This window comes from Ochotona curzoniae, unplaced genomic scaffold, assembly GCF_017591425.1.
Source record: "Ochotona curzoniae isolate NIBS_2020 unplaced genomic scaffold, NIBS_Ocur_1.0 contig_46, whole genome shotgun sequence".
In the NCBI taxonomy this organism is placed as follows: Eukaryota; Metazoa; Chordata; class Mammalia; order Lagomorpha; family Ochotonidae; genus Ochotona; species Ochotona curzoniae.
In genome coordinates this window covers 1,395,352-1,421,584 of record NW_024466340.1, presented here as the reverse complement: position 1 = coordinate 1,421,584, position 26,233 = coordinate 1,395,352, and the positions used below count along the sequence as shown (strand labels likewise).

The window sequence follows — 26,233 nt, the reverse complement described above, 5'->3', positions numbered from 1 at the left end:
GTCAGGAAGCCATTGGCGGGGCTGCTGGAGCTGGGGCTTTGATGCTGTAATTAGCCAACAGTCATATTAGATGACTCAGGAGGCCACCAAGAGGAGATGAATGGTGTAGTCAGGGTCCCCCACCACCCTGCTCCATGTGTGGACTCCTAGTGGGAACCTGAGCATTCCTGCTCCACACGCAGACCCTGGGCACTTGGGATGTTGGTGGGCAGGGTTTTTCCAGCTTTGTGTCTGTAGAGGACAGTGGGCAAGGGTGGGGAAGCTGGCTGGCAAGGACAGTGAGTGAGGAGGATAAGGATACTAGCTAGCAGAGAGCAGTGGGCAAGGGTGGGGACGTTGGCTGACTCTCAGTGGTTCTTACAAGCTGGGCTCCCTGGGGCAGTGGCTGGAGGCTCTGAGCTCATGGACATCATGAAGGCTTTGCTTAGGGGACCTGTTGAGAGGGTAACTAGGAAGCTCCACAGTGGATGCTGAGGCCACTGCTCTCCAGTGATGATCAAGCCATAATTGGGAAAAGCATCTTCTAGCTGCCTGCTTTATGCAGGTCTGTAACCTGTACTCCACAGCCCGGCTCAGACCACTGCCTGCTTTTACAGTCAGTGAACTGAGAATGGTCTGTCAGGAGACTGGGCTGTGGTGTAGAATGTTGAGTCACCTCATGGGATGCCTGCATCCCCTATCGGAGTAGCAGTTTAGGTTCTGGCTGCTCCACTTCTGATCCAGCTCCCTGCTAATGTATCTGGGAAAGCAATGGGGGATGGTTTAAGAGGTTGGATCCCTGCTCCCAAATAGGAGACTTGGAAGGAATTCCTGGCTCCTGGCTTTGGACTGGCCCAACTCTGGCTACTGTGTCTCTATGAGGAGTGAGCCAGTGGATGGAGGATTCTGTCATATTGCCTTTCCAATAAATACATTTTTTAAAAATAGGGTTTTTCCAATTTTAGATTTTTGATTTAAAAAAATCCCAAGAAGACTCTTTTTGTTACACATGAAAGTGAGAAGTTTAAACTCCCACATCCATGATCAAGGTTTACGTGGTTCCATTGGTTCTACGCCATCTACGGCTGCTTTTGTGTGCAGAGCTAGAGGGTTGTGCCGAAGATCAAGATGGGGGGTGGGAGGGTCAGGTCTGGAAGCACCCCGTCTCTTGTCCTTACAGAGGCAGTGTGCAAACTTCTGATGTGCTGGATGGACTAGCAACTGACCACCCAGAGCTGGGCAGAGATCTTTCTTGGTTATTGTTTGAAACAGCATCCGCACTTTGCTCCACCCCCACCTGTCCAGGCTGTGCACAGCACACCTCACTGCACGTAGGATAAGTGTGCATGTGTGCCTACATCTCTGTCACCATCTTACACATACACATTTACATGCACGTGTGGATAAGCCTGTTAGACACCTAGATATTTGTTTTTGGCCTACCCACTGCTCAGTGTGGTCTCTCCCACCCCCCACACCCTGCAGTGCACAGAACACAGGCAACAAACTTCTGAGGTTTTGTTCAGGCTGACCTGAGGCCTCCCTATGTTCTTGGGGGGAAGCCTGGGGGTCCCCAGTGTGGCTGCTTTTGAAAACTGGGCCTTTAGGAGGAACGGAGAAGGTACGATAAGGGCTTGAGGGTTAGGGTTCTAACCTACCAGGATGGACAATCTTATGAGAAGAGGAAAAGAGAGGACAAGCATTCCACGCAGTAGTTCAAACATTGCTTGGGATACCTGCGTCCTGTCTCAGAGTGCCAGGTTCAAATCCCACCTCCCCTGCTTCTGATTTCCCCCATGGCTGTTAAAGTGCATCATGGGAGTCAGTAGGTGATGGCTCAAATGCTTGGGTCCCTGCCAGCTATGTGGGAGACCTAGACTGAGTTATGAGCTCCTGGCTTTGGCCTGACCTAGGCTTGGCTCAAATGTCTGTCGCAAATGTTTGCAACATTTAGAAATAAACATTTAGAAAAGAAGAGGAGGAATAAAGAGTACTTTTCTGGCTCTGTCTCTCTGTCCACTATGTGAGGACATAACACGATGTCTATAAGTTCCCCAGGGAGTTGGCCATGCTGGGCCTGCGTATCTGACTTCCACACTGCGGAACCAGGAAGAAGACGTGTCTGCTGCTTAATCCTCTGCAGCAGCCTGAAATGGGTAGCACAAGGTTTGAGTGCATTGTGAAATAGAAGCACTCCCTCCAGTGCTAAGCCAAGGGAATTGGTCTTGAACTAGAAGAGGCTACAGTCGCTCCCTCTGAAGCTGCCCAGCTGATGGAGTGACCCGATCAATGCCAAGTTTCAGGAAATGCAGATGCTCCATGACATCCCATGGAGTCACATCTCATAAACTCATTGCAGGCTGAAATGTCCTAAGTTGGGCTGGCACCATGATGTAGCAGGCTAATCCTCCCACCTGTGGTGCCACCCTCTATGGGCACCAGTCCATCCTGGCTGCTCCACTTCTTATCCAGCTTCCTGCTAATGGCCTGGGAAAACAATGGAAGATGGCCCAAATACTTGGACCCCTGTATTCATATGGGAGACCTGGAAGAAGCTCCTGGTTGGCCCAGCTCGGGCTGCTGTGGCCATTTGGGGGAGTGAACCCACAAATAGATCTTTCTCTCTATAAATCTGCCTTTCAAAAAAAATTACCATCTTTAAAAAAAGGCTTGAAAGCATCTTAAAAGGAAATGGCGTGCGTACACTTACTGCATAACACAGTTAGCAATGTTCCACTCCGTACAGCATGGGCTAGGTGGGGCTGGCGAGCAGCAGCTGGGCACCTGCATCTCCTTAGGCTTTGAAAAGATCCAAACACAAAATTCCAAATACAGTTTCTACCAACCCATGTGTCTTTTTTTGGCAGAATCATAAAGCAAGAGATCATTAAGTGGACCCACTTTAAGTCAGGGGCTATTTGTATATGACCGCAAAGGTTGCGTGGGCGAGGGGAGAAAGAGGAGAGAGAGAAAGACAGACAGACAGACAGGCTGGTACAACGATGCAGGTAAGCCTTGAGTTTGGAAGGCACTGCTGCTTTCACTGTGGGAAGGACAGAGATGGAGTGCAGGGCTGCCAGAAGTAGAGTCGAGAGCCTGGGGGTGGGGCGTAAGAAGGCGGAAGGAGAAGTAACACATTCAAGGCTGACTTTGGAGCTGGCAGCGTATCACGGGGCAGGATGCTGGAGCAGCAGAGTTGGGAGGTAAAGGGAGGGAGGGAGAGAGGTGAACCAGGGAGGAAAGCAGAGACGCCTCATCATAACCCGGGTGATCTAGAGACAGAAGCTGAGCACCTGTCCTCCAGCATCACCAGGAGCCTCACAGGGAAACCAGCACCGAGAGCTGTGGGTGGCAAGGCAGAGAGGGGCTCGGGAGAACAAGCCGCCAAGCAGTGTCCCTCTATAAGTTCATCTGTGTACACTGTTACTGCCATGAGCTCAGGCCCCAGATTACAGGTGTCAGGTTAACACAATGTCAGGAGGGGTTTCCTGGTCCAGTACAACTGATGTTCTTGAGACAGACACAGAGACACACTTGGAGAATGCCGTCCGTGTGAACCTGTCAGCCCAGAGGGCTGCCAGGATCTATCCCTCTCTCACAGCACAGAAGGAACAAGACTTGCCAGCACCTTGATCTTTGACTTGCGGCCCTCAGGACTGTGACACCCAATGCAAATTGGTGTCTAGGCTGCCCAGGTGGCGCCACGCAGGTGGCGGTGCCTGGGGACAGCAGCCCTGGTCACTGACTCAGGAGCTGAGGCCCTGGCTCACACGACATGAGTGGTTTCTGACTCTTGCACTCTTGGCAGCCGCCCACTGCTCCTCCATGACAAGCCTGTAGCAGCCTGTCCTGCTTGGCTGGTCCTGAAACGAGGTCAGCATGCTGGGTTGAGCTGGGGCTGAGCTGGGCTGTGGGCCATCCCCACCAGGCCCTAGACACTGCATACTGAAGCCCTAACAGCAGCCCCAGGCAGCACTGTTCTAACCTGTGGGGACCACTTTTGTGGGAGCAGTAAGTGCAACCTAGTTCTGAGCTGTAATAGCTCAGAGTGCACGACCACAGACCTCTCCAACGTGGCAGGGGTCCACTATCCATCCACGCAATTTAAAAAGTTGCTACTTAGGGCCCGACACAATGGCTCAGTGGCTAAGTTCTTGCCTTGTATGTGCCAGAACCCCATATGGGCACCAGTTTGTGTTCTGGCTACTCAACTTCCCATTTAGCTCCCTGCTTCTGGCCTAAGAAAGCAGAGGAGGATGACCCAAAGCCTAGGGACCATGCACCTGTGCAGGAGACCCAAAGAGGCACCGGGGCTCCTGGCTTCGGATTGGCTCAGCTCCAATTGTTGTGGCTGCTTGGGGGAGTGAACCAGTGGATAGGAAATCTTTGTCTTTCTCTATAAATCTGCCTTTCCAATACAAATAAATAATTGTTTTTGTTTTTTTTTTTTTTTTAGAAAGTTGTTACTTGGAGAACTTAACAGTCTTTACCACCGGGGGCATTATGTCTTCGTGTATTCATAATGCGTCTCAGCGATTCATGCTTTAATATAACTCCATGTACGTGTGAAAGCACTTCCTCCACCTCTTTTCTCTCCCCCTTCCCTGATTCAAGGAAGGAGTCGACAGAGGACAGAGGAAGAGAGGGGGTGCAGGAGTTAGACCCATCTCAATCTGGTAGCGGGCAGGGACAAGGACCTCTGGGGAGCAAGAGACCTTCAGCATGGTTATTTTTCCTCTAGATTGCAGTGAATGTGATCACAGGATAGCCGGCTATATTACCAGACCACTTTGAATTTGATCCTCAGGTGCCTTGGACTTGACTTTAAAAATGAAGCTTGTGTTGTCTTGCAGCCTACCCTGTGACACCGCACTGCATCTAGCGTGTGTCTCTTCAAAGCATGAGTTCACTAGATACAAATACGGAGAGCACACACCCAGAATTATGATTTTTTTTTTTGGTCTTATAAACTTTGAAAACACCCTGGGACCCTCAAACATGCTACGTGGGTTGGGGCTCCCTTGACCTCTAAGGGTCTCTGTTTGGAGGGTGTGTTAACATCTGATACCCACTTGCAAAGGGAAGAAGGAAAATGACTTTGAACCAAGTTGGTCTCCGTGGGAAATGAATATAAAAATGTGGGTGATTCAGGCAATGAATTGCAGAGTATAGGGCAGCTGATGGTGGAACCAGAATGTTATTGTCCCACACGGACCACACTCAGCGAGGGCTGCCTTTGAAGAGACGCCCTATAAAAACAGTTGGCAAAATACATGGAAATGCCAACAGGGCTGGACCCAAACACCCTTGCTTCCTGGCTCCAGTCTGGCTCTGACCACATGGAACAGCAGGGTTTTGTGGCTGGCCTGGTGGCTGCATGACCTCCAGAGACCAGAGTCACTGAGTTGCAGAGGGCCCAGGTGGAAGGCAGCAAGGTATCAGCAGGATCTGGCTGCTGCCACCTGCCTCCGGGGCCCAAACTCCACTACTTCACATTCCTGGAAAGCATCTTTCCAGAGGGGCCTGAGACACAGTGGGTGACCCGAGGAAGACAGACATGAAAGATGCCAACCTGGGTCATGAAGTAGAACAAGGCAGAAGTGAATAGCAGCACAGAGCTGGGCACTGGGGGCTCCTGTCCAGGGAGGGGAATGAATCTCAAAACACAAGAGGTTTCTCAAATGCCTAGAGAAAAGTGTATAGAAGGGAGGAGCCAACAGGTGCCTTGGGTCATCAGCCTGACTGGTGCCACTGGAGGCTGTCAAAGCCTACCAGGTGGGCTCTGTGGAAGACTTGATGTGTGGGTCTGTGAGGTGCTGACTGTTGCCACGGTCTCAGCCTGTCTTGGGGGGTAGTTATTTCTGGGGTTCTGGGAGAACATTTGTTGAAGAGTTCAGGGCTCAGCTGTGATCCTCTGGAATTCTTGGATTCTGTTCAGTTGCCTTTCTTCTGGAACCATGTTTAATAACTTTCTATCGGGTGCCTGACCTGGGCTAGCTCATTTAAGCCTCCTAGCAACCCATTTTTCAGATGAGGACACACACGTTCTTGCAGGCGGAAGGGACTTCATTAAATGAAAATGTCTTTTTATTTGAGGCTTCCTGCTACTTTTTGGTGAGCCTGTCTCCCTTTCCTACCTTGGGAGACATCAATTTACACATCACATTGATGGGGAGTAGACAAGGATGATGGCTGAGCCTTCAAGGGAGAGAGTGAGGGTGTTACCAGGGGCTCTGGGTTGGGGGAGTGCACACTCTTGTTTGTAAAATGTGGAAAGGACATAGTCCTCCCCTTTACATAAGCAAAATTCCTGCATCAACAAAAATAGTTATGTAATAAGTAGTCTATTAAGAACAACTAACATGGGGCTGGCACAGTGGCGCAACAGGCTAATCTGCCCTGTGACACTGGCATCCCATATGGGCTCCAGTTTGTGTCCCAACTATTCCACTTCTGATCCAACTCCTTGCTTATGGCCTGGGAAGGCAGTGGAAAATGACTCAGGTATCTAAGCCCCTGTGACCTTGTGGGAGATCCAGAGGAAGCTCCTGGCTTTGGGCTTCAGATCAGCTCAGCTCTGACCATTGTTGCTATTTGGGGCATAGATCAACAGATGGAAGACCTTCTCTATCTTTCCTTCCCTCACTGTAGAAGTCTGCCTTTCAGATAATTTTTTTTAAAATGAATTTTTAACAAAAAGGAATGACAGCCATCGTGATGTAAGAGTTTGCCCTGGGGTTGTGATTTCCCACACAGAGTACCTGTGTCCAATCCCAGCTCTACTTCCAATTCCAGTTTCCTATTAGTGCATACCCTGGAACTGTGCATTATCTTTCAGGCTAGAGTTCAAGTGGTCAGATTCCTGTCACTCACCTGGGAGAGCTAGGTAGAGCTCTTTTCTCCTGGATTCTGTCAGGCCCCATCTTTGCTGCTCCTTTGGGGGAGTGGGGAGAGCATGGGCTCTGAAGTTCCATGGTCTGTGCTTGAAATTGCACCTGCACTAGTTATTGAACATGTGACTTCACTCAGCCACTTGACCCCTCTGTACCTCAGTCTCCACATCCACAGGATAGGGACAATGACAGGGCTTCACCGAGCTGGGCTGGGCATTAGGTGAGACTGTGGATTAGAGTACGTAGCATGGTGTATTCAACACTGCTCAGTAGCTATTAGCTGAGACTGTTATGGCTGACATCATCATTGAGACACAAGCACGTTTTATTCTCATCCCAGTTGGAGACGCCTGTCCTACGGGTCCTGCCCAGAAAAGGCAGGCTTAGCACAAATACTAAGGGGTCTTCTGGCTAAAGATGCCAGTTAGCGGGGTGGGAAACAGTCCTGCTGCCCCTAGAGCTGCAGATGAGCGAGTCCCAGGGTTAAAACGGCAGCGACACACCTGCAAGGCGGTATTCTTATCCCTGGCAGTGGTATTTTTATCCTGACCTCATCAGTGTGTGGTGGTGAGTCAGGGCTGACGAGGAAGGCTTCCTCGTTGGGGCCCTGGATTGTTGCTGCAAGGCAGAGCAGTCTCTGGCTGCCTTCATCTCGAGCTGGCTGCCAGCTTGGGGGTTTTCACAAGGGCCCTGGTTGTCTTTGATCTGCTAAAGATTGGGGACTGAGTGACCCCTCCCCTCTGCTTGCCTTGTAATTTGGAGCCATGTAGACATTGGGGTTTGGTGGTGCTGACACTAACCTGGAGGAGAGAAAGTTTTCTCAACAGATTTTGACATTTCCAAAGCAGCCAGCCAGCCCTGGGTCCCTGGAGGGGTAAGGAAATGCCAGGCTTCTGATTAGGGGCTGTGGGGGGTGGGCTGCAATGGAATTGTGTTCTACCAGGGGGTCTTCATGGGAGAAGGAGTAGGGCAGCAGGTGGGTGAATGGACGGATAGATAAAGGGAGGGTTGTCCCATAGGGAAACACCCCTCCCCCACCGGGCCCCTGGTCCCTCACCAAGGGCATGCTCCACCCTTTACTCATTTCGTAGGCCTTCCTAGGGTTGCCCTGACCTGGTCCAGGGAGGTAAAGGCACTGCTGATCTCCATCCAGTCTCACCAAGTTTGGGAAGTGATGTCAACTCTGCTGTCAATATGAGTCTCAGCACTCCGACAAAGGTGGTGAAGTTTGCTAACAGATGGTGTTGTGAGGCTGTGAGAAGCAGTCCCTCTCCTACTTACCTAGTTGGACTGGTACAACCTCTAGGGTGAGCAATTTGCCAGTTTCTGCCCAAATCAATCTCGCACATGATACACATGACTCCTCACTCAACACTGCCACTTCTAAGAATCTGTTGGCAACTCCACTCGTGTGCCAAATGAGATGTCTGTACAATGTCACTCATTACACACACTGAAGTACTGGCTGTGGTCCAAGTGTTCCTCACTAAAGACTGGCTCAGTGAATCAGAGCTTAGAATATTATGCAGCTATGCAAAATGAGTTAGGAGTCTCTTAACCTACCAACTAGGGTTGCACTCTGAGTTTGATTGAAAAAGCTGGGTACAAAACAACATGTATCACTGCTTATTTGCATGAAAAATATGTGAAAGTAATGCGTGTACATCTGTCTATACACAAAATACTCAACAATACATAAGAACTGTATATTATTATTGCCGGCCTCAGAGGAGACAAAATGTGTGGCTAGATCAAGAGAAGGAGAATAATATTTCCCATTTCTCTAATGTTTACCATCTATTTTTGACATTTTAAAATCTGGGACCATGTGGATGCTTTTCCTGGTATAAACAACTACAATTTGAAAAATGGCAAGTTCACAAAACAAAATAAAACCAAACCAAAGTCAGAATCCTTATCCCAGGGTAGATACTCCTGGCCATGGCCTCCCTATGTTCTTCAGCCACAGTAGCCTGGGATTTGGCTTCCCTCACCTGGCAACAAGTGGGATGTTGTGGGAGTGTGTACACCAACTGGCATCACACACTTACCTGCTCCTTCTCTGGATATGGGTTGTTGAGGACAACAGGTGCATTGTCCTTCCCCCACAGGTCACCGAGGACTCGGTCATTCTCCGTGCCAAGAGGCAGGGGCTTATGTGACTTGCCGTCCAAGTCTCTGAAAGGTAAGATGGAGTGGTGAGAAAGGGGTGATGCCAGGAATGGTCACCTTATTGAGTTAATCCAGAAGCCCTGGGTCTGGAGGGAACCTTGGAGGCTGACACACATATGGAACCCCTGGGCTTGGATGCCCAGCCTGTTACCTCCTTAGGGTTTCCAGTGGATGTAGGTTGGCAACCTCCATGGTCAAGTGCAGAAGAGCTTGTCCATGTTGACCCTGATAGCTGGCAAGCAATCACCTCTCTGAGCAGAGTTTTGGGATGGCCACCATGAGGTGGATTATTTTCAGCCCTCTCTGCTTCCCTATTTCAGAGATCCGGGAACACAGGAGGCCTAACTCCTGGTGGGATTCCACGTACTGTGAACTGTTGGACAACTCAAGGTCCATGACACATAGAGAAGGAAAAGCAGGGGGCAGGTGGGATTGAATCATCCTGTAGACCAGGATGCTTACAGTCATTCCAACGATGGCCATGACTCTGAATAAAATCAGTCTCTGCCAAACAGAGGGATTCTGAAAACAAAGAGACCAGAGAAATGAAACGGTGATACCACTAGTGATAATGAAAACTAACATTCACTTAGCACTTAGTGTGCCAAGCACTGCAAGTGTGTTCCATTCTCTTCATCCTTGGAGGAACTCTATGAAACAGGGGTGATTCCTAATCAGCATTTTATAGATGGGGCATGTGGGACAGAGAAGCCAATTGCTCAATATTTCCATTAATAAGGTCATAAAGCTCAGTATCTTAGCCCATTCTTTGCATCTTTTGGAATGAGCAATTCTGTCATCATCATCATAATCCACTCTTCCTCAGCAAAGTTATCATCATCACCACCACCATCATCCTCATCATCAAAACCACTCTCGTCAACATCCTCATCAACATCATCATGTTGTAATCTTCATCACCATCATCAGATCCACCACCATCATCTTCCTCTACACCATGGCCATCAGCAGCATGCTGCATGCCACCATCCTCCTCCTGAGACTCATCAGCAGCAGGAAGAAATTAAGATGCATACAGCATTAGCTTAAGTCACACAGCTGGTGTGATGCTGGATTCAAAGCCATCCACCAGCCCTGTCTCGCCTTTGCTCCCTGATACCTGGCCAGCCAACTGCAGTTGACCTTGGGGAGTGTATGTGTGTGTGTCTTCTAAGTTGGGATCATGTCACCCACTCTGTGGCCCGTGTTGATTTCGGTGCTGGGCATTGAGGCTGGCCTTTGTCCAGCCCTCTAATGGCAGTCTCAGGTTCTGGGCACACCTCTGTCCCCCAGTCTGGTGCAGTGACCTCAATGGGTTTGGACCTGAAGTCAAGGTAGGAGTTGAGAGCCTGTTCCCTGAAGGTCTCTCGGTTGTTCACTCAGGGCCAGCTCCAGCATGCCTTATTAGTTTCCCACAATCCCCACAACCTGTGCCATAGCCACTTGGGCTCTTCTGCTTGGAGAGGTCTGTATTTGTCAGAGGGAACATTCTGTTTTACCTTTTTTAAAATGTCACCAAAACATTACAAGAGTGGCTCTCAATTACAGACATTTCCCAAGTCAATGGTGAACTACGTGGTGATCAACAGCAGAATTGTCTGTGAAGAGGGCCACTTGAAATGTCACTCAGCTCTCTTTCAGCTCTGAAACTCTGGACTGTAGTAGACCATGTGACCACATGTGGACACTCAGCAGAGAGGAGCAGGCTAACCTTCACAGCCTCTGCCATGTGCCGAGTATTTGCACCTGAGCTCTTTCACTCCATCTCATGAGACATGAGAGGCTCCATTTTACAGATGAAAACCCTGAGCCTCAGTGAGGCTATGAGAATTTCCTAATCACAGAACTTGGATGGGAAACCAGATCAGGACAAGGGGCAGCCCAGAGCCTCCATTTCTTAAAATGGAGGCAGAAAGACTTCACCAGGATGCCTGTTCTAAGCCAAAGGCGACAGAGCAAACAACCCAGTATCTTTCACCAAATGAGGCCAGTTTACAAAAATTACAGAGTACATTACCTAGGCAACTCTGCAATGAATCACATAGCCTGTCTTGTGTGAATCTGTAGGGGAAATTTGCAGTTTTATCAACATGCTTTTTCTCCCTCTCTCTCTCTCTCTTGAGCCACTGATGCTCTTATTTAAACAATGCAGTTGAAATGTTTTGCCAACACTAACTTGTTTCCAGGTCCTGTGTGGTGAGCAAGGCAAGAGTATTTTAAATTTGGGACCAAAGGGAACAGCCAGGTTTAGCTGCCTGGCTTCTGTTCATCCACGAGATAAATCAGAAGATTTAGTTATATTCCCAGCCCATAAGCTGCCAGTGATAACCAGGCCTGAGGGAAATGCCTGGTGATTACTGTGCACCTGCTCACCCAGAGGTGGGTGCAGCAGCAACTTGGGTAAATGCAGGAGCTGTGAGGCCTGGTGCATTAGCCTAGCGGCTAAAGTCCTCACCTTGCACATGCTGGGATCCCATATGAGCACTGGCTCTCATCCTGCCCACCTTACTTCCCATCCAGCTCGTTGCTTGTGGCCTGGGAAAACAGTCAAGGATGGCCCAAAGCCTTGGAATCCTGTATGCGTATGGGAGACCTGGAGGAAGCTCCAGGCTTCTGGCTTCAGATCGGCTCAGCTCCGGCCATTGTGGCCACTTGGGTAGTGAATCATCAGACAGAAAATCTTCCTGTCTCTCTTCCTCTCTGTAAACTGCCTTTTCAATAAAAATAATTTTTTTAAAGAGCAGGAGCTGTGGATTGGGTGGAACTGGGTTAATCCCTCAGCATCATTAGCTTTAAGCTGTGTGACTTTCCACTCCACTTGTCTCAGTCTACTCTTGAATAATTATGTTGTGTATGCAACTGTTCAAAGAAGTGACACTCCTGGCCCAGAGCAGCCTGCCACCTGCTGTTGCTCCTCCCACTATTTTGTTGAAGAGTTGATCAAATAGAGAGAAAAGAACTTATAGTCCTGGACAGGACAGGGACGGCCCCTTTAAGTCATCGCTGTCCAGCAGAACTTCCTACCAGGATGAAATTGTCTCATGCCTGCACTGTCTGCCATTGTAGCCACCAGTAGCAAGTGGCATTTGAAACATGGCTGTTGTCCCTGGGGAGTTAAATTTTAAGTTTCAATGAGTTTCAACAGCCACATGGGGCTTGTGGTTGCACCATGTGCAGTGTGGACTGGAACCCTAACAAGTCTGAAGATGGGGAAATAAAGGCATGCATGGCTGCTCTTGGAGAAAGGAGGCGTCCTTCATCCTTGTCCTCTGAAAACCACACTCTTCAGTGGACGTGTCATGCTGGAGGCCCAGCGTCCCCAGCGCCATCGCACTGCACTTTCAATATGATTCGGCTCCTGAACCCATGCAGGACTTGAAACTTCAGAGTTGTAAGTAAAGGGTGCCAAGAGGGTGGAAATGTCACCTAAGGATGCCAGCAACAGCCCAGCCAGCTAGGTATTCTGTGAGGTCCTCAGGTCACTGGGCAGCATTCGTGGAATTCTCTGAGGGCTGTGCTAAGAGCCTGTGCATGGGCTCAGCTGATGTCTCTGCCTCTTGGTTCTCTACGTGTCCCTTCCTTGGCATGTGTGCTGTCCTTGCTGTCTACCACTCTCATCAGACACCAAACTAAGACGGCTACCTGAGCTTGAGTGTGGAACTGAGAGCCAGTGCACATCACATGGGCCTACTGGTAGGTCTCAGATGTAGGGTGCTTCCAAACCAACAGAGTGGTTTGTGACAATTCTGCCTCCTGAGCTCACCCTCTGAGGGCCTGAGCAACAGGTCTGGGTATAACCCAGCTCTTCCGCTCCTCCTTCCTACCAGAAGGCCAGGTGTGGTGTTTTGCCTTCCACCTTGCAAATGTTGTCTGTTCTTTGTGGCAAGAACTTGGCTCTGCCTTTTTCTTCCACTTCCCTGACCGAGTGATCAGGCCAAGGGTTGGTCTTGCATCTCTAAACGTTGTGAGAACCATGGCCAAATCCAAGCATGGCTTCCCCTGAGTTAGCTCCTCTGACCTCTTTCATACAAGGGACAGGGCTCCTGACCCTGACTCCATACGGGGTTTGTGCATGGGGTGGTCGGTCAGGGGTTGAACACTGACCAACCTGGGGGCCACGACCCAGGAGCAGGCTTGAGTGCAGGGGTGGGGAAGCGGGGGCGGCTGCCTGCTTCAGCCCAGTCAGGCAGGGAGGCCGTCAAGGAGCAGCTGGCCCTGGCAGGAAGCCCTGGCTGAGTTTCAGCAGACACCACACTCTAACTCCCTTTTCTCCTTGTTGCTCTCCGTACTTCCCTAGCCTTTGCTGGCTGCCTCCACCTGCTCACAGACATTGGCAGCACAGAAAGATGTGACAGCTGGGATGCCCAGGTCTGGGGTCTCTGTAGAGCTGTCCTCTTTTAATTCATCAGGCTGGGTAGAGGATGAGAAGAAGGTCCAGAGAACACAAAGAATGCTGTTGAGGACAGCAAGTCTGCAAACACCGCAGTGAGAAGGAAGGTGAGGACCCGGGATCTCTTGAGTCCTAATATTCTCCAGCTGGGAAGAACTCCCCACGACTCACATCTGTAGGAAGGGCCCTGTCTAGTAACAGAACAGGTGCACTGGCCTGTTGAGATGCTTGCAAACTGAGAGCCTCTGTATCTCCCCCACCCCTTGCACCTGCAGTGGTATGCCTCATGGGATGTGGAGTCTGTGCTAACAGCCCTTCTGAACACACACTATAGTCGGCCTTAGTCCACACCTGCAGACTGAACCAAGCGTGCATGGAAAATGTTAGGAAATGTTCACAGCACCTGTATCAAGCATGGACGGACTTCTCCCTTGTCCACATTCCCTATACTGTGCGATTTCACACCCATCTGCATCGCATGTGTGTTGGATTGGATGCTATGTGCAACCTGGAGATGATGGATACTATATAAGGGGATGTGCATCACAGATTCCCTGGGGGCAACACTGTGCCATTTTACACAAGGGATTTGAGCAGCTACAGGCTTTGGTATCTGTGGGGTCCTGCAGCAGCTACCCCTATATATGCTGTAAAATACTGGAACTTAGTTTTCAAGTGAAATCACTTCATAATTGATGCCACAAACACATTTTTAAGACTCTAGGTCAAGCAAAATTTGTAGAACTGTACATGACCTCAATCCTCCAATTTGTGACCTTTGGCTTAAAGGATGTTCCTGTCTCTCTCCTTGGAGCAACACTGCAGAACGGACACGGTATGTGTTCCAACATGGCTTGGCAGAAGCTGGACAGGTCGGTAACCATGACCACTGCTGACCTTCATGAGGAACCTGGGTGATCGCTCTGGAAGCAATCAGAGGGCTCATTGGGTCCACATCCCATTTTGCAGGTGGGAAGCCTAGGCCTTATGGGGTGAGGCAGCTGTCACAGGGAGAGTGGAGACTACTACCCTGTCCCTCATCCCTCTCTTCCTCCCTCCCCTCCACACCCCATCCCGTTCTTTCTGGCTCACAGGTCCTACTGCAGGTGCAGCCCTGAACTGAGAGCTAGGACACAGAGTGATCCCAGAGTCGCAGGCGTGACATTACAAGAAGGGGAATTTTTTGACTGTGGCTCTGTATTCCCAAAGTCCTCTGGTCACCTGAATCCACCTCTCCCCATCACAAAGGGATGGGAAGCCAAGCCCAGGATGATGCTGTCTGCTCCTGGGATGCTGAAGAAAGGCAGTGAGCAGTATAGGGCACATAGGGCTACTGCCTGTCCAGAAGCCAGGGTCAGGCGTCTCTATCTGTGTCAGCTGCAGTGAGCCATGGGAGCCATCTTTAGGAGATGCACCTTGGAGCCTGTTTCCCTTTGAGGCTCTGAGCAAATATCCTTCGATCCCCTCTCCTTCTTCCACCACTCTCTGAAAACTCAATGGCTGGAAGGCAAGTGCAGCATGGCCAATAGTGCTAACTACAGCATAGTTGAGGCCAACAGCAAGGGCTCAAGGTCAGATCCGGACTTTGCTGCTTGCTAGCTGTGTGATCTGGGACAAGCAACTGCATCTCTCCAGGCCCAGATTTTCTCAGGAGATCCTAGAAGCAACAGGTGAATTGACTGACACAAAGACTCAGGCACGGGGCTAGGCTCATACTGAGAGCTGGGTCGAGGCCACCTGCTATGATAATTATGACATCCTGTGTTATCAGGGGAGGAACCCCAGTCCTTGCACCCTGCAGGAGAACGGATGCTCTAGCTTTGAATTCGATCTGCGCTTCCTCAGACACATCCTGTTCTCTTCCCTTTCATCCTAGTCACTGCCCAAAGACTCCCAGGTGGAATGAAGACCTTCGCTGCCTGGGGCTGGTGCTGTGTGACCCTGAGTAAACTCATCTACCTCTCTGAGCTGCCTCATCTACCACACGTCCTACATCCAGAGCAGAACTCACAAATCTCTGAGGCGGCAACTTTTGAGAGGGTGCTTTGTGGCTCCCTGAGTGGCCTCGGGTGGGAGGGGTTGTAGCACAGTGAGGCTGACCTGCAGGTCCAGATGGAGGCTGGACTGGGGACCTTGGCCTCTTTAAAACCCTCCTTCAGGGCAGCAAGCTGAGTAACCTGGATATTCTCCGGCAGACAGCCTTTTAAAGTGACCGTTCCCCTCGTAGAAGGTGCCAGAAGCACCTTCGGTTCCGCACTTCCCTTCCTCAGACTCCCTCCCAGGCTGTGGCCACCTGCCATCAAGGGTCTAGAGTCAATATCATCTCTGCCCCCCACTAAATGTCACTTCCCCCAATAATAATGATGTCTCAAGCGGGAAAGGCAAGAACTGGAGCCAGAACTCAGGTCTGTGTGCAAAATGCAGGTGGGAAGAAAGGAGGGCAGGAGACCAGCGACATGGGGCCCGTGAACCAGGCAGGGTCACAGCAGCTGCTCGGCCCCAGTAATGTACTGTGAGCGCCCTGCATGGCAGCCCCATGGGGGAGGACCTCAGGGCTGTGCCAGCTGACTAGGTGGCTTGGACCCACCAATCAGGGTGCCAGTGCTGACCTCATCCCAAAATAGAACCTGCAAGGAGGTGACATTAGAGCTGGGAGAAATTCACACACAGTTAAGGAGGCTCAGGGGCCACATGTCCTTTGTGTTTCTATGAAGAGAACGAGCAGGTGTCTCTTGCTGGCCCAGGATCCTCTCCCTGCCTGACACACGTGGCTTTAAAACAGAGTTTTTCCATGCATGCAGCTGCAATAGTGGCGAAAGCCAGGGAAGATGGATGGATCCACTGCTTTCTCAGGAGCCAAGCATCTCCAAGGCGACACTGCTGGTGACATTTGAGTTGCCTAAGACACACACCTGTGCCAGGCTGCTTATGATGCTGTGGTGTTTGGAGGAGGTTGTGTTTAAGGTGCAAACATCCAACCTTTCCAGGAAAGCCATCCCAAACACCTGCACACTCAAGCACAGGATTTTATTCTAACTTGGCTCTACACTCTCTCCTCACCTGAGGAAGCAAGGCTGAAAACAAAACACCAAGTGTAGGCAGCTTGCACATGGCCTTCAAAAATTGTGTGGAAAATGGAATTAGAAGATCAGCTCCTTTTAGTGCCCCAAATGCTCATAATCCATGCATCATTTTCCTACCATTCCCATTCTCCGTGACCTTTTTGAAGATTGCTTGTAGGCATTGATTTTAAACTATTTTTTTTCTAAAAAAAAAAAAAGATTGATTTACATATAGGAAAGGCAGGCCACCAGAGAAATTGGGAGAGGCAGAAAGGAGGTAGAAGAAGCATAAAGAGAAAAAGAGAGAAAAAAGTAAGAGAGATAAATTTTCCATCTGCTGGCTCCTTCCCCACATGGCCACAGCAGCTAAGGGTTGCCCAGGTCACAGCCAGGAGCCCGGAACTTCATCTGGGTCTCCCACATGGGTGGCAGCGGCCTAAGCACCTGGGTTATCTGCTGCCTTCTCAAGTGCATTAACAGGGAGCTGGATTGGAAGTGGAGCAGCCGGGACTTGAACCAGCACTCAAATGGCATGTTAGGGTCACACACAACAGCCTAACTTGCTGTGCCACAGTGCAGATCTCTTTCAACCTTTTTTTTTTTTTTGCACTCTAATGCACTTATCTTTTAATTATATTTTCCACAAAATTTTTAAACATACTCCAGTATTATCTATGAGTCATCTTCCAGTTATTAAAATATTTTTTAAATGTTTATTTTATATTTTATTTGAAAGCTGACAAAAAGAGACAGAGAGCCTCTACCCTCTGGCTTACTCCCTAAATGCCTGTAACAGCCAGGACCAGGCCAGGCTTCAGTTAGCTCCTTCCAGATCTCTCATGCGGGTGGCAGGGGCCCAAGTCTTTGATTTATCACCTGCTGCGTGTCATGGTGTGCACTGGTGGAAGCAGAGCTGGGATTTGAACCCAAGCACTCTGAGATGGGATGTGGGCATCTAAAGAGGCATATTTGCTGCTGTGCCAGTGCCTGGCCATTTATAAACAGTTCCTTGAACACCAGGGGAGGCCCTGAATCTGACAGGGAAGTAAAACATGGAGCTGGTTGGGGGCAGTTGGGAGGGATGTGGAACATTCGGCAGCCTGGCAGCTACTGGATCAGTGAGTTTCCTGGTGCCCTAACTGGCCTAGGGCCACTTTCTCTTAAACTTCACCTTCTTTTCCTGCTGTTTTGCCTCACTGTGCAAGGTTGGGCAGAGTGGCAGTGATGGATGAGGCAGGTAGAGAGCTGGGATGCAGGTCCCTGAGCTGGAAAAAACAGGTCGGCCAGGGGAGGAGCCCACATCAGAGCTGCTGGTCCCTCCCTCATCCTTGCAGAGACAAGGGCAGGAGACGACTTCCCTGGGATGGCGTTTGAAGAGCCACCCCTCTCCCACCAGGGTTCCCACTAAAGTCTTCACACCCCAAGTCCAGTCCAAATCCAAGTCTAATGTTCTCTACCGAGCCTGTTGGTGGGGAGAGGCCAAATGAGCTCCTTGGAGAATGAGCACACATGTGACATACCTGGGCACACAAATGCACACACACATATGTATTATGCATGCATGTGCATTTGCATACACACATGTATATGTATAGGTGCACTATGTATGCGTGTGCATATGGACATATTCATGTGTGTCTAGCTATGTATACAAGTACATACACATATGTATGTGTGTGAGTATGCATATGTTCATGTGTTTGTATGTATGAGCAAGCCTCTACCAGGGACTCCTCTGGGGGACTTCACGTGCCCCCCGCTGGTGGCTCAGAGTCTGGGGGTGCATGTGGATGTGACTGAGATAGAGTCCCTGGGGTTTTATTATGCACTGCCCATGTCTCCCTTTTGCCCAGTTAGAATCACAGTCAAGTACTGGGACAGGAGAAACTCCTAGGGTCAGTGGCCCTTGGGGAGGGGACCCTGCTCAGTATCCTCCTTGCTGCTCCTCTGGGAAGAGCTGGTGCCTTAGAAGCATCATATAGGATGGAGAGGCAGAGGTCATGGCTAGGGCAGAGGGGCACCTGCCAATGCATCTTGGCCAGCAAGGTCAACACTGCTCATCCCAGACACACCACCTGCTTCTGAGTCTGAGATTGTGATCTGAAAGGTCTGTGTCCAGGAGATGCGCATGTGCCACTTGCTCTGAGTGGGGCACTGTAGGGACCCTGGGCTGTCACAGCTCCTTGTGGGGTGGGGGATGAAATGGTCAAGCTCTGGTCTGGGAGGAGTCTTACACAGTATTGGGTGAATCAGGCCTCCAACCCCGCCTCCAGCCGGGAGGACCCTAGGGACTGATGGTGTTGGCCAGCTCTGCAAACGGATGCCCAGGGCAGCAAGGGTCCTCCCAAGTACCCATCCTACCCAGCAGGTTGGCCACATCCTGTGACTGGGGCCTACACTCCATCAGCCTTCTCTTGGAGGCAAGACCCAAAGAAGGGAAATGGTGTAAGCAGGGTCCAGGGAAGTCACAGATGACAAAGGAATGGGCTGGAGGTCAGGGGCTCAAACAGCAGGGAGGTACCCTCACATCGGGCTGCCATCTTTCTCTGTAGAGGAGCTGTGAGCTCAGGTTTTTGAGCAGAGGCATAAAGCCAGGCAGGGGTGGGCCGAGGGGTCACCACGGCCTGGGAATCCCAGTGGGGCAGCTCTAGGAGGAAGCCTGGGTCCCCCTTATTCATTACTCACATGTCAGTTCCTACCAGGGTGCCTTGGCACTGGCCCATCCCATCCACAGCTCCAAGCAACCTTTCCTGGTAAGAATGGGCCCTGGTCTCACTAACACATCCACCTCCTTCTCAACTACATGGCTAAAGGAGCTGAGAGTTTTAAGTCTTTCTCTCACGGTTGTCCATCTCCCCCATGACACTCTGATGCCCCAGGTCACCTCTTCATTCACTACTAGAGCCACAGGCAGTTGCTGGCACATGTCCTCAACATACATTTGTTAAACCAACAGATGTGAACACAGAGATGACTGCTCTAACTCAGGCCCTGGGAGAACTCCTGGAATACTTCAGATGCTCTTGGCTCTTGGGAGAGGGTTAGGGGAAGGGGACTTGGGAAAACATGTCAGCTTGTATTCCTCGGTGGCCCACCTCAGCCTCCTTTCTCTGGGTACCTTAGCACTGCCCTGGCAACATGAAGTCTGTAGTGTTAGGGCCAGGCCCATAGTAAGTATGGAAGGTAAAGAGGTGCTTCTCTCTCCCATCTCCTGACCCAGCATTCTCCAGCCACCTGGCCCAGGCATCACGTTCCCCAACAAGGAGCTGGCATCCCCTATGGTGGTGCCAGCCATCCTCCCCCGCAGACCCAGAAAATGCCAATCTGGCAGCCACAGGAGGGGTTGGTACCCAGCTTGCCAAGTGGCCTCAGCTCCTGCAGAAGCCGTGTGAGGCTGCTGTGCCCTGGAGCCTGTGCCAGCTCCACAGTTTGATTCCCTTCCGTTCTGTGGCAACCTTTCTCAGCCCCAACTGCCTATGCCTGCATTTGGGGACAAAGCTAGTTTAGTTTGGGCCGAGGGTGGCCCAGGGCATCCCAGAGCCTTGGTGCTGAGTGCCTGTGATTCTCCATTGTCTAACAATCCCAGCAAGCTGAATCTCAGTCTTCTAACAAGTAAAATGCAGCACACACACCACCTTGCAGGATTCTACACTTATACAACACACACACACACACACACACACACACACACACACACACACACACACACCCTTGCAGGATTCTTGTAAACCTTTCCCTGTCTTGGAATGATGGACCTTTGTGATTACAATTTGGGGGGAGGAAAAGTCAAGGTTATGGATGGCTCAGTGGCCAGGCACAGGCAGGAATCCTGAGCCACTCAGGTCAGCTTTGGGGCTGCAAGGCCAAGGCTCACTCAGGGCATGCTCCCACACACACCTGGGCAGCTTACCTGTCTACCTGGACGCCCGTGTCTCTCGTCTCCACCTTGGGAGGAGCTCCTCCATTGACCTCTTTGCTCCCACCGGTGAGAAGGGTCAGCACTGGCTCGATCTCTTTCAGAAGCTCATTCTTCTCCCCACTGCCTGGAGGGCCACCCTTGCCACCCTTCTTGGCAGTGTCCTGGCTTGAGGATCTAGGGGCCAGGCCATTGGCATGGGAGGGTGAGCTGGCTTGGGCATGTTGGGGTCCATTGCCGGGACCCGTGGCCCCATCCACTGCCCGTGGCTGCTCCTTGCTGGCTGGCAGCTGGTGCGACAGATCCACGGCTTTGGTGGGAGCGCCCAGGGGTTGTGTTACACGGATGGTCTTGGGGGTCCCGTCCCCAGTGAAGGTGGTCTCCAGGTGTGTGGTGAAGCCCTCTGGGCCTCTCAGGATGAGGACCACGTGGGTCTCAGAGGCAATGCCCCTGAGTACCTCCAGGGCACTGTCATAGCTCAGGTCCACTAGGGGTCTGCCATTGACGGCGAGAATAATGTCCCCAGCCTGGATGAGGCCACTCTGCTCGGCAGCCCCGCCACGAATCAGGTCCGAGATGATCACGGGGGGCTTGCTGACACGCTCCTTCACCAGGAACCCCAGGCCCCCCACCTTGCGCTTGAAGAGGCGGACGGAAATGACATTGGGTTGGATCTGCTGAACACCACACACAGGCTCCTCCATGGTGCCTGTTGTCCCAGGGGCCTCGGCTGAAGACATCAACAAGGACCAAGTCAGAAAGGCTTCACCGAAGGAGCTGGGCTTCAGGCTATGCTGAGAGAAGGAACTGGGGAGCTGGTCTGCAGAGGGTTCAGCCTTCTCTGGCTTTGACGTCAACCTGGCCTCGCCCAGTCACTGCAGTGCAGCCGCCGGTGACATGATCTCATGCGTCTGCCACCCCCTTCTTGTTTTCCAAGGAAGCAATGGTTGACCAGGCAGACGTCAGGAATGGTGGTGGGATGTGTCCCTCATCAACAAGCCAGGCCAACTGAAGAAGGGGACGTGTCCGGTCGATGTACCTAGAAGGGTACAGGTGGACTACTCTCTGGGCATCTTGGTCCCCAGACTGTTAGAGGAAGAGCAAATCCAGGGCTGTCTGAGCTGAAGAAAGGGAAGGAAGAGGGGGAATAAAGGTAGGAAAGACAGATTGAAGTGGAGTGTACCATATTGCTTTCAAAGTAACAACCTGAGTATGCTAGGCTAGCCAGCTCTAGCCACTTGGGAGTTTGTTTTAAAGCCAACCTTGAGACCAAACCCCTTTCCCTTCAGGCACCTGCATTTCCCAAGCACATCCCATAGTCAAAGTGCCCCAAAGCTCAAAGAATCTTCTTGGGGAAACCAGGGTCTGTCAATCCCAGAAACCAAGTTACAAAAATCCTGAAATCTCTTTCATCTTCTTCCCACCAAGAGTCACCACTCCCACCTGCCACACAAGCGCTGTATTTTGCAAACATCCTCTGTGTATCACGCAGGAGTTCAACTTGGCACAGATTTCAGGATCTCCCTTTCCAGACAACTCAAGTTTCCCTCCACAAACACACTCTCCACAGACCCACAGGTGAGCAGGTGAGGGTGAGGGATGCCATTGGCCCTCTTGGCCTTTTTTTTTTTTTTTGTGCAATTAGCTGGCACCAAGTTCAAAGACAGGCTTGATGATATCACTTCATAAATCATTTGTGCCTTACAGCCCATCTGAAACCTTGCTGGACAAATACTAGCAAGAATGGCCCTTGAACCCTTGGACTCGCACAGGTGCATCGTAGGTGCTCAATGCATATCGACCGATTAGAGAAAACTCTCAAAGACCAAACCTAGCACATGTTGGCAAGGTACTTCTGATCCTCCCCTGCATTTATTTTTCCTCTGTAGCATTCCAGTGAGATACCCTCTCCCACTCTCCCACTCTCCCAGGAAAGGAGGAGACTCAACCTTGGGGAAGGCTTATTCATTCATCGAAGGCCTCATACAGGAAGAAGACAGAGATGGGACTTGAACCTGAGTCAGACCCTTTTGTGAAAATTATACTCTACCAATTCTAAATATCTATTCTAGCTCCCCTCCGCACCCGCCCAACTTTGCTCCCAGAAATGCTGGCAGTTTCCAACTAAGACCCATGGGGGTGCAGCTGGACAAGATGCTGTGGTCCCGGTGAAGTCACATATGCAAGGGGCTGTGTAAGTATATTGGCCATGACTGGACTGGAGCCAGATGGCCTGCTCCAAGTAGTGATAGGGTGATGAATGGGAGGCCTCCAAGAGCCCATCCATCTTTTCTCCTACCCTTCTCTTGAATCCCAGCCCACCTCCAGTTCAGTCCACCTGCCAGCATCATTGCCACACATCATGGCCAGGAGGGAGCCCCATCTGTCACCATTAGCAAACTGACCCTCACTCACCCATTTCCCTTTTAGCCACTTCTCAGGATACCCCAGGGCTGAGGCACTGACAAGTTTCTGCTGCTCCTAGAAGCAGGAATTGGATGCAGAGACCTCCCCGATGCTACCAGAAGGAGGTGCCACCCTTGGGAAGGCAGGATGAGGGTTGGTTAGTGTGTTTACAGCTTGAATTACATAACCCCACCAGCCAACCCCTCTGTGTGGGTGAGGGAATAATGGATGCCCAGGCCCAGCCTGGGCTGCACTCACCATCTGGCATTGCAGTGTGTGTGTATTTCTCTGTGTATTCATGCATCACCCGCATGCTGTGCCATTTCTCAGCTGTGTGTGGCCTGTGTGTGAGCAGCTCCCAACAGCTTGCTGCTGGGGTCCTGCTGAGCAGGGAGGCCCATGCAGGACCCTGCAACCATTGCTATGGCAAGAATTCCCCTTCTCTCTCTCTTCTAATAAAGGCTTATTTCTTCATTTAAAAATCAGAGATACAGAGAGAGAGAGAGAATCTTCCACCTGAATGTCCACTCCCAAGATGGCCACAAAGGGCAGGACTGGGCCAAGTGGAAGCCAGGAGCCAGCATTTACTATGTAGGAAGCAAGTACCATCCTTTGCTGTTTCCCCAGGCCATTAGCAGAGAGACCTGGATTAGAAGTAGAGCAGTCGGGATGTGACCCAGCACCCAAATAGGATCCCAGCATTGCAGGCAACAGTTTTACCTGCTATGTCACAGTACCAGGCCCTCCCTGAGGTCCTTACTTCTCTCCAGCCCCATTTCCTCCTGGTATCAGGTAAAGGTAAGGCTCTGGCTCCAGACTTCTGGAAGCACCCAATCAGGACTCTGCCCTCTGTTCTCCATTGGTGGAAGGAATTAGAAGGCAAGCTCTTAGGCAGGCAAGGGCTCCCAGCTCTCTTCTTCCAGACCAGGTCACCCCAGACCCGAGCCAAGTACAGAGGAGGGACTTGGCTTCTGGGATCCTTGGCTCAAGAACAGAGAGAACAGAAAGAATGTAATCTATGCCACAGCAAGCCCCTCCCAGCATTTTGTGAAGCCATTCTTGGCTTGTCCTTTCCTTCTTGGTCTCTTTCTAGAATTGGGGAGGGTGCTCTTGCCTGGAGCTTGGGAGAGTCAGTCCTTGGAAGGAACTGGAAAGAGGCTGGATTGGGGCGAGGCAGGGGGACTCACTGCCTCTGAGAAGAAGAGATGGGTACACCTGCTCCTACCCTATCTGCCACCCCTCCCCCAATGCTATATAAAAGCTACGACATCTGAACCTTCTTGGCTGTCCATCTGAAATGCAGTAAAAATCCCACAACACTGGCTTTTCTTTTAACCTCCAGAAAAGCACATGCTCACATAATGTGATTTTTTTCCCCCAATCTTAACCAAGGTCAAGTTCAACTGTCAGGTTCATTCTACAGATGAATACATTAGGCTATTACTAGAAACCACCCCACCCCAACTGATCCTAATTTGTAGGTTTCCAGTTTCTGTGAACGACTTTAGGCCACCCTGGTGTCCAGAGGGGGCCTTTATAACATGTTTCCTAGCTTTGTTTTGGTATGATTCTCTATTTCCTCTCACCCTCCATTTCGTCATCCGTCAAGTGGGCTCATTTGTAATAACCACCTTTCTGGATGATAGGGAGGATTCAGTGAAATAGAGGGAAATGTGGCAATGCTACAGAGTGCAGGCTCCAGTAAGTGGTTCCTTACAATCGTTACATAAGGCTTAATGACTTGGACTTCCTGGCTCTTAATCTGGGACACTTCCATCCTGCCTGAAGGTCCTTCCCACACATTCTAGAAAGGGGTCCCTTCCAAAGGACTCTCAGACTGGTCACGGCTAGCAGCACCATCTTCAGGGGGGCTGAAGCTGGGCAGACTATCCTACACCCAGCCTCCACTCTGCAGTGGAACTGGGGTTTTAACCACATCCCATATGCATGCACACCCGACACATACCATGGAAACAATACTTGGCCTCATGCCTACCCGGAGTAGCTCAGTGCTTGCGGGTGTATTTATTTCATTTACCTTGCTGTGAGGAAATGAACAGCTGACGACTGGGGATGGCGGCCAAGGAGGAGGAGGAGGCGGGCTCCTGTTCCTTCTGCTCCACCTGCTTCTCAGAGACAAACGACCTTGTGCATAGTGTTCCCCACCCCTTGCCTCGATTCTGCACCTGGAGGAGGAAGGGTCGCAGCAGCAGGATTTATCAGGCTGTGCACGCTGCCAGCCCTGTGCATGGCCTCTTGCTGAATCTTTGCAGCTGTGCAGTGCCGTTCCTATCGCTGCTTTACAGAGGATTGAGGTGCACAGAAGTAGATAAAGGTGTTAGTTGGCCTGGGCCTGAGTGAGTGGAATCTAACCATTCACCATTGACCCTAACAGCTGCCTGTCCTGGCTTGCCCACAACTTTGCTTTGCTGGCGCTGAAATTTGTATATATTTTTTAAACATTTTTTTTTTTTATTTGACAGGTAAACAGCACAGAGATGGAAAGAGAAAGTGGAAGGAAGGGAAGGACAGGGTAGAGGGAGGAAAAAAGAGAGAAAGACAGAATGAAGTAACTTCCATAGGCTGGCTGGCTCACTCAAATGCCCACAGTCAAGGAAGGTTGGGCCAGGCCAAGATAGATGCTAAAAATGCCACCTGGGTTTCCCATAAGGTGGGTCATTGGCTGCCATCTCAGGAACATTAATAGGAAGCTGGGTTGGAAGTTGAAGAGATGGGACTTCAACTAGCACTCCAATATTGGAAGTTGGCATTGCAGTCTACAGCTTAATCTCCTGGGTCACATGATCCACTCCCCAAATTGGGAAGTTTCAGTTTGGGGAGGAACTGTGGGAATAATGCAGTCTGGCACCTCCACTCCTGCGTCTGACATCAGAGTGCCTGGATTGGACCGCCAGCTCCAGCTCTCGACTTGAGCATTCTGCTAATGCAGACTGTGGGAGGCAGTGGATAATGGCCCACATACTTGGGACCCTGCTACCCATGAAGGAGATGTGGGTTGAGATCTCTGCTCTTGGCTATAGCCCTGGCTGTTGTGGACATTTGGTGGAGTAAACCAGAAGCTGGAAGCTCTGTCTGTTCTTGAAATACTTAAATGAAAAAGACAAGGAAGCAGAGGTGTTGAGAATCAGAGAGGCCATTCAACACTGACCAGCCACAGTGTTGAATGCTGAGTGATGAACCAGGCACAGTGGCTATGCCTCCTGCCACTCACAGACACTGGGTACTTGAACTATGGCTGGGCCAGCATGCTACAAGAGTCCATTCTACGCTGGGTTTCAGACAGGGATGAGAAAAAGAATAGATCTCATGTTGATGTGACACATACAGAGTGGGTTAAACAAACAGGAAAATTCATTTGCATGATTTGTTTTCACTCTTTATAATGTGCCTATTG

At 50.7% G+C, this 26,233-nt stretch overlaps 1 protein-coding gene across 2 annotated transcripts in view; it reads right to left on the bottom strand.

The window, feature by feature from the left end:
• NOS1 (nitric oxide synthase 1) overlaps positions 1 to 21,519 on the bottom strand; it is a 72,712-nt gene extending 51,193 nt beyond the window's left edge. For both annotated transcript variants that reach the window (XM_040986874.1, XM_040986873.1), the window contains exons 1-2: positions 20,407 to 21,519; positions 8,924 to 9,050 (exon numbers count right to left, since the gene is read on the bottom strand). In XM_040986874.1, the coding sequence (XP_040842808.1) occupies positions 8,924 to 9,050; positions 20,407 to 21,152 (873 nt within the window). In that variant the 5' untranslated portion in view covers positions 21,153 to 21,519. The remainder of the gene's footprint in view (positions 1 to 8,923; positions 9,051 to 20,406) is intronic.
• Between the last annotated feature and the right edge of the window lie 4,714 nt (positions 21,520 to 26,233).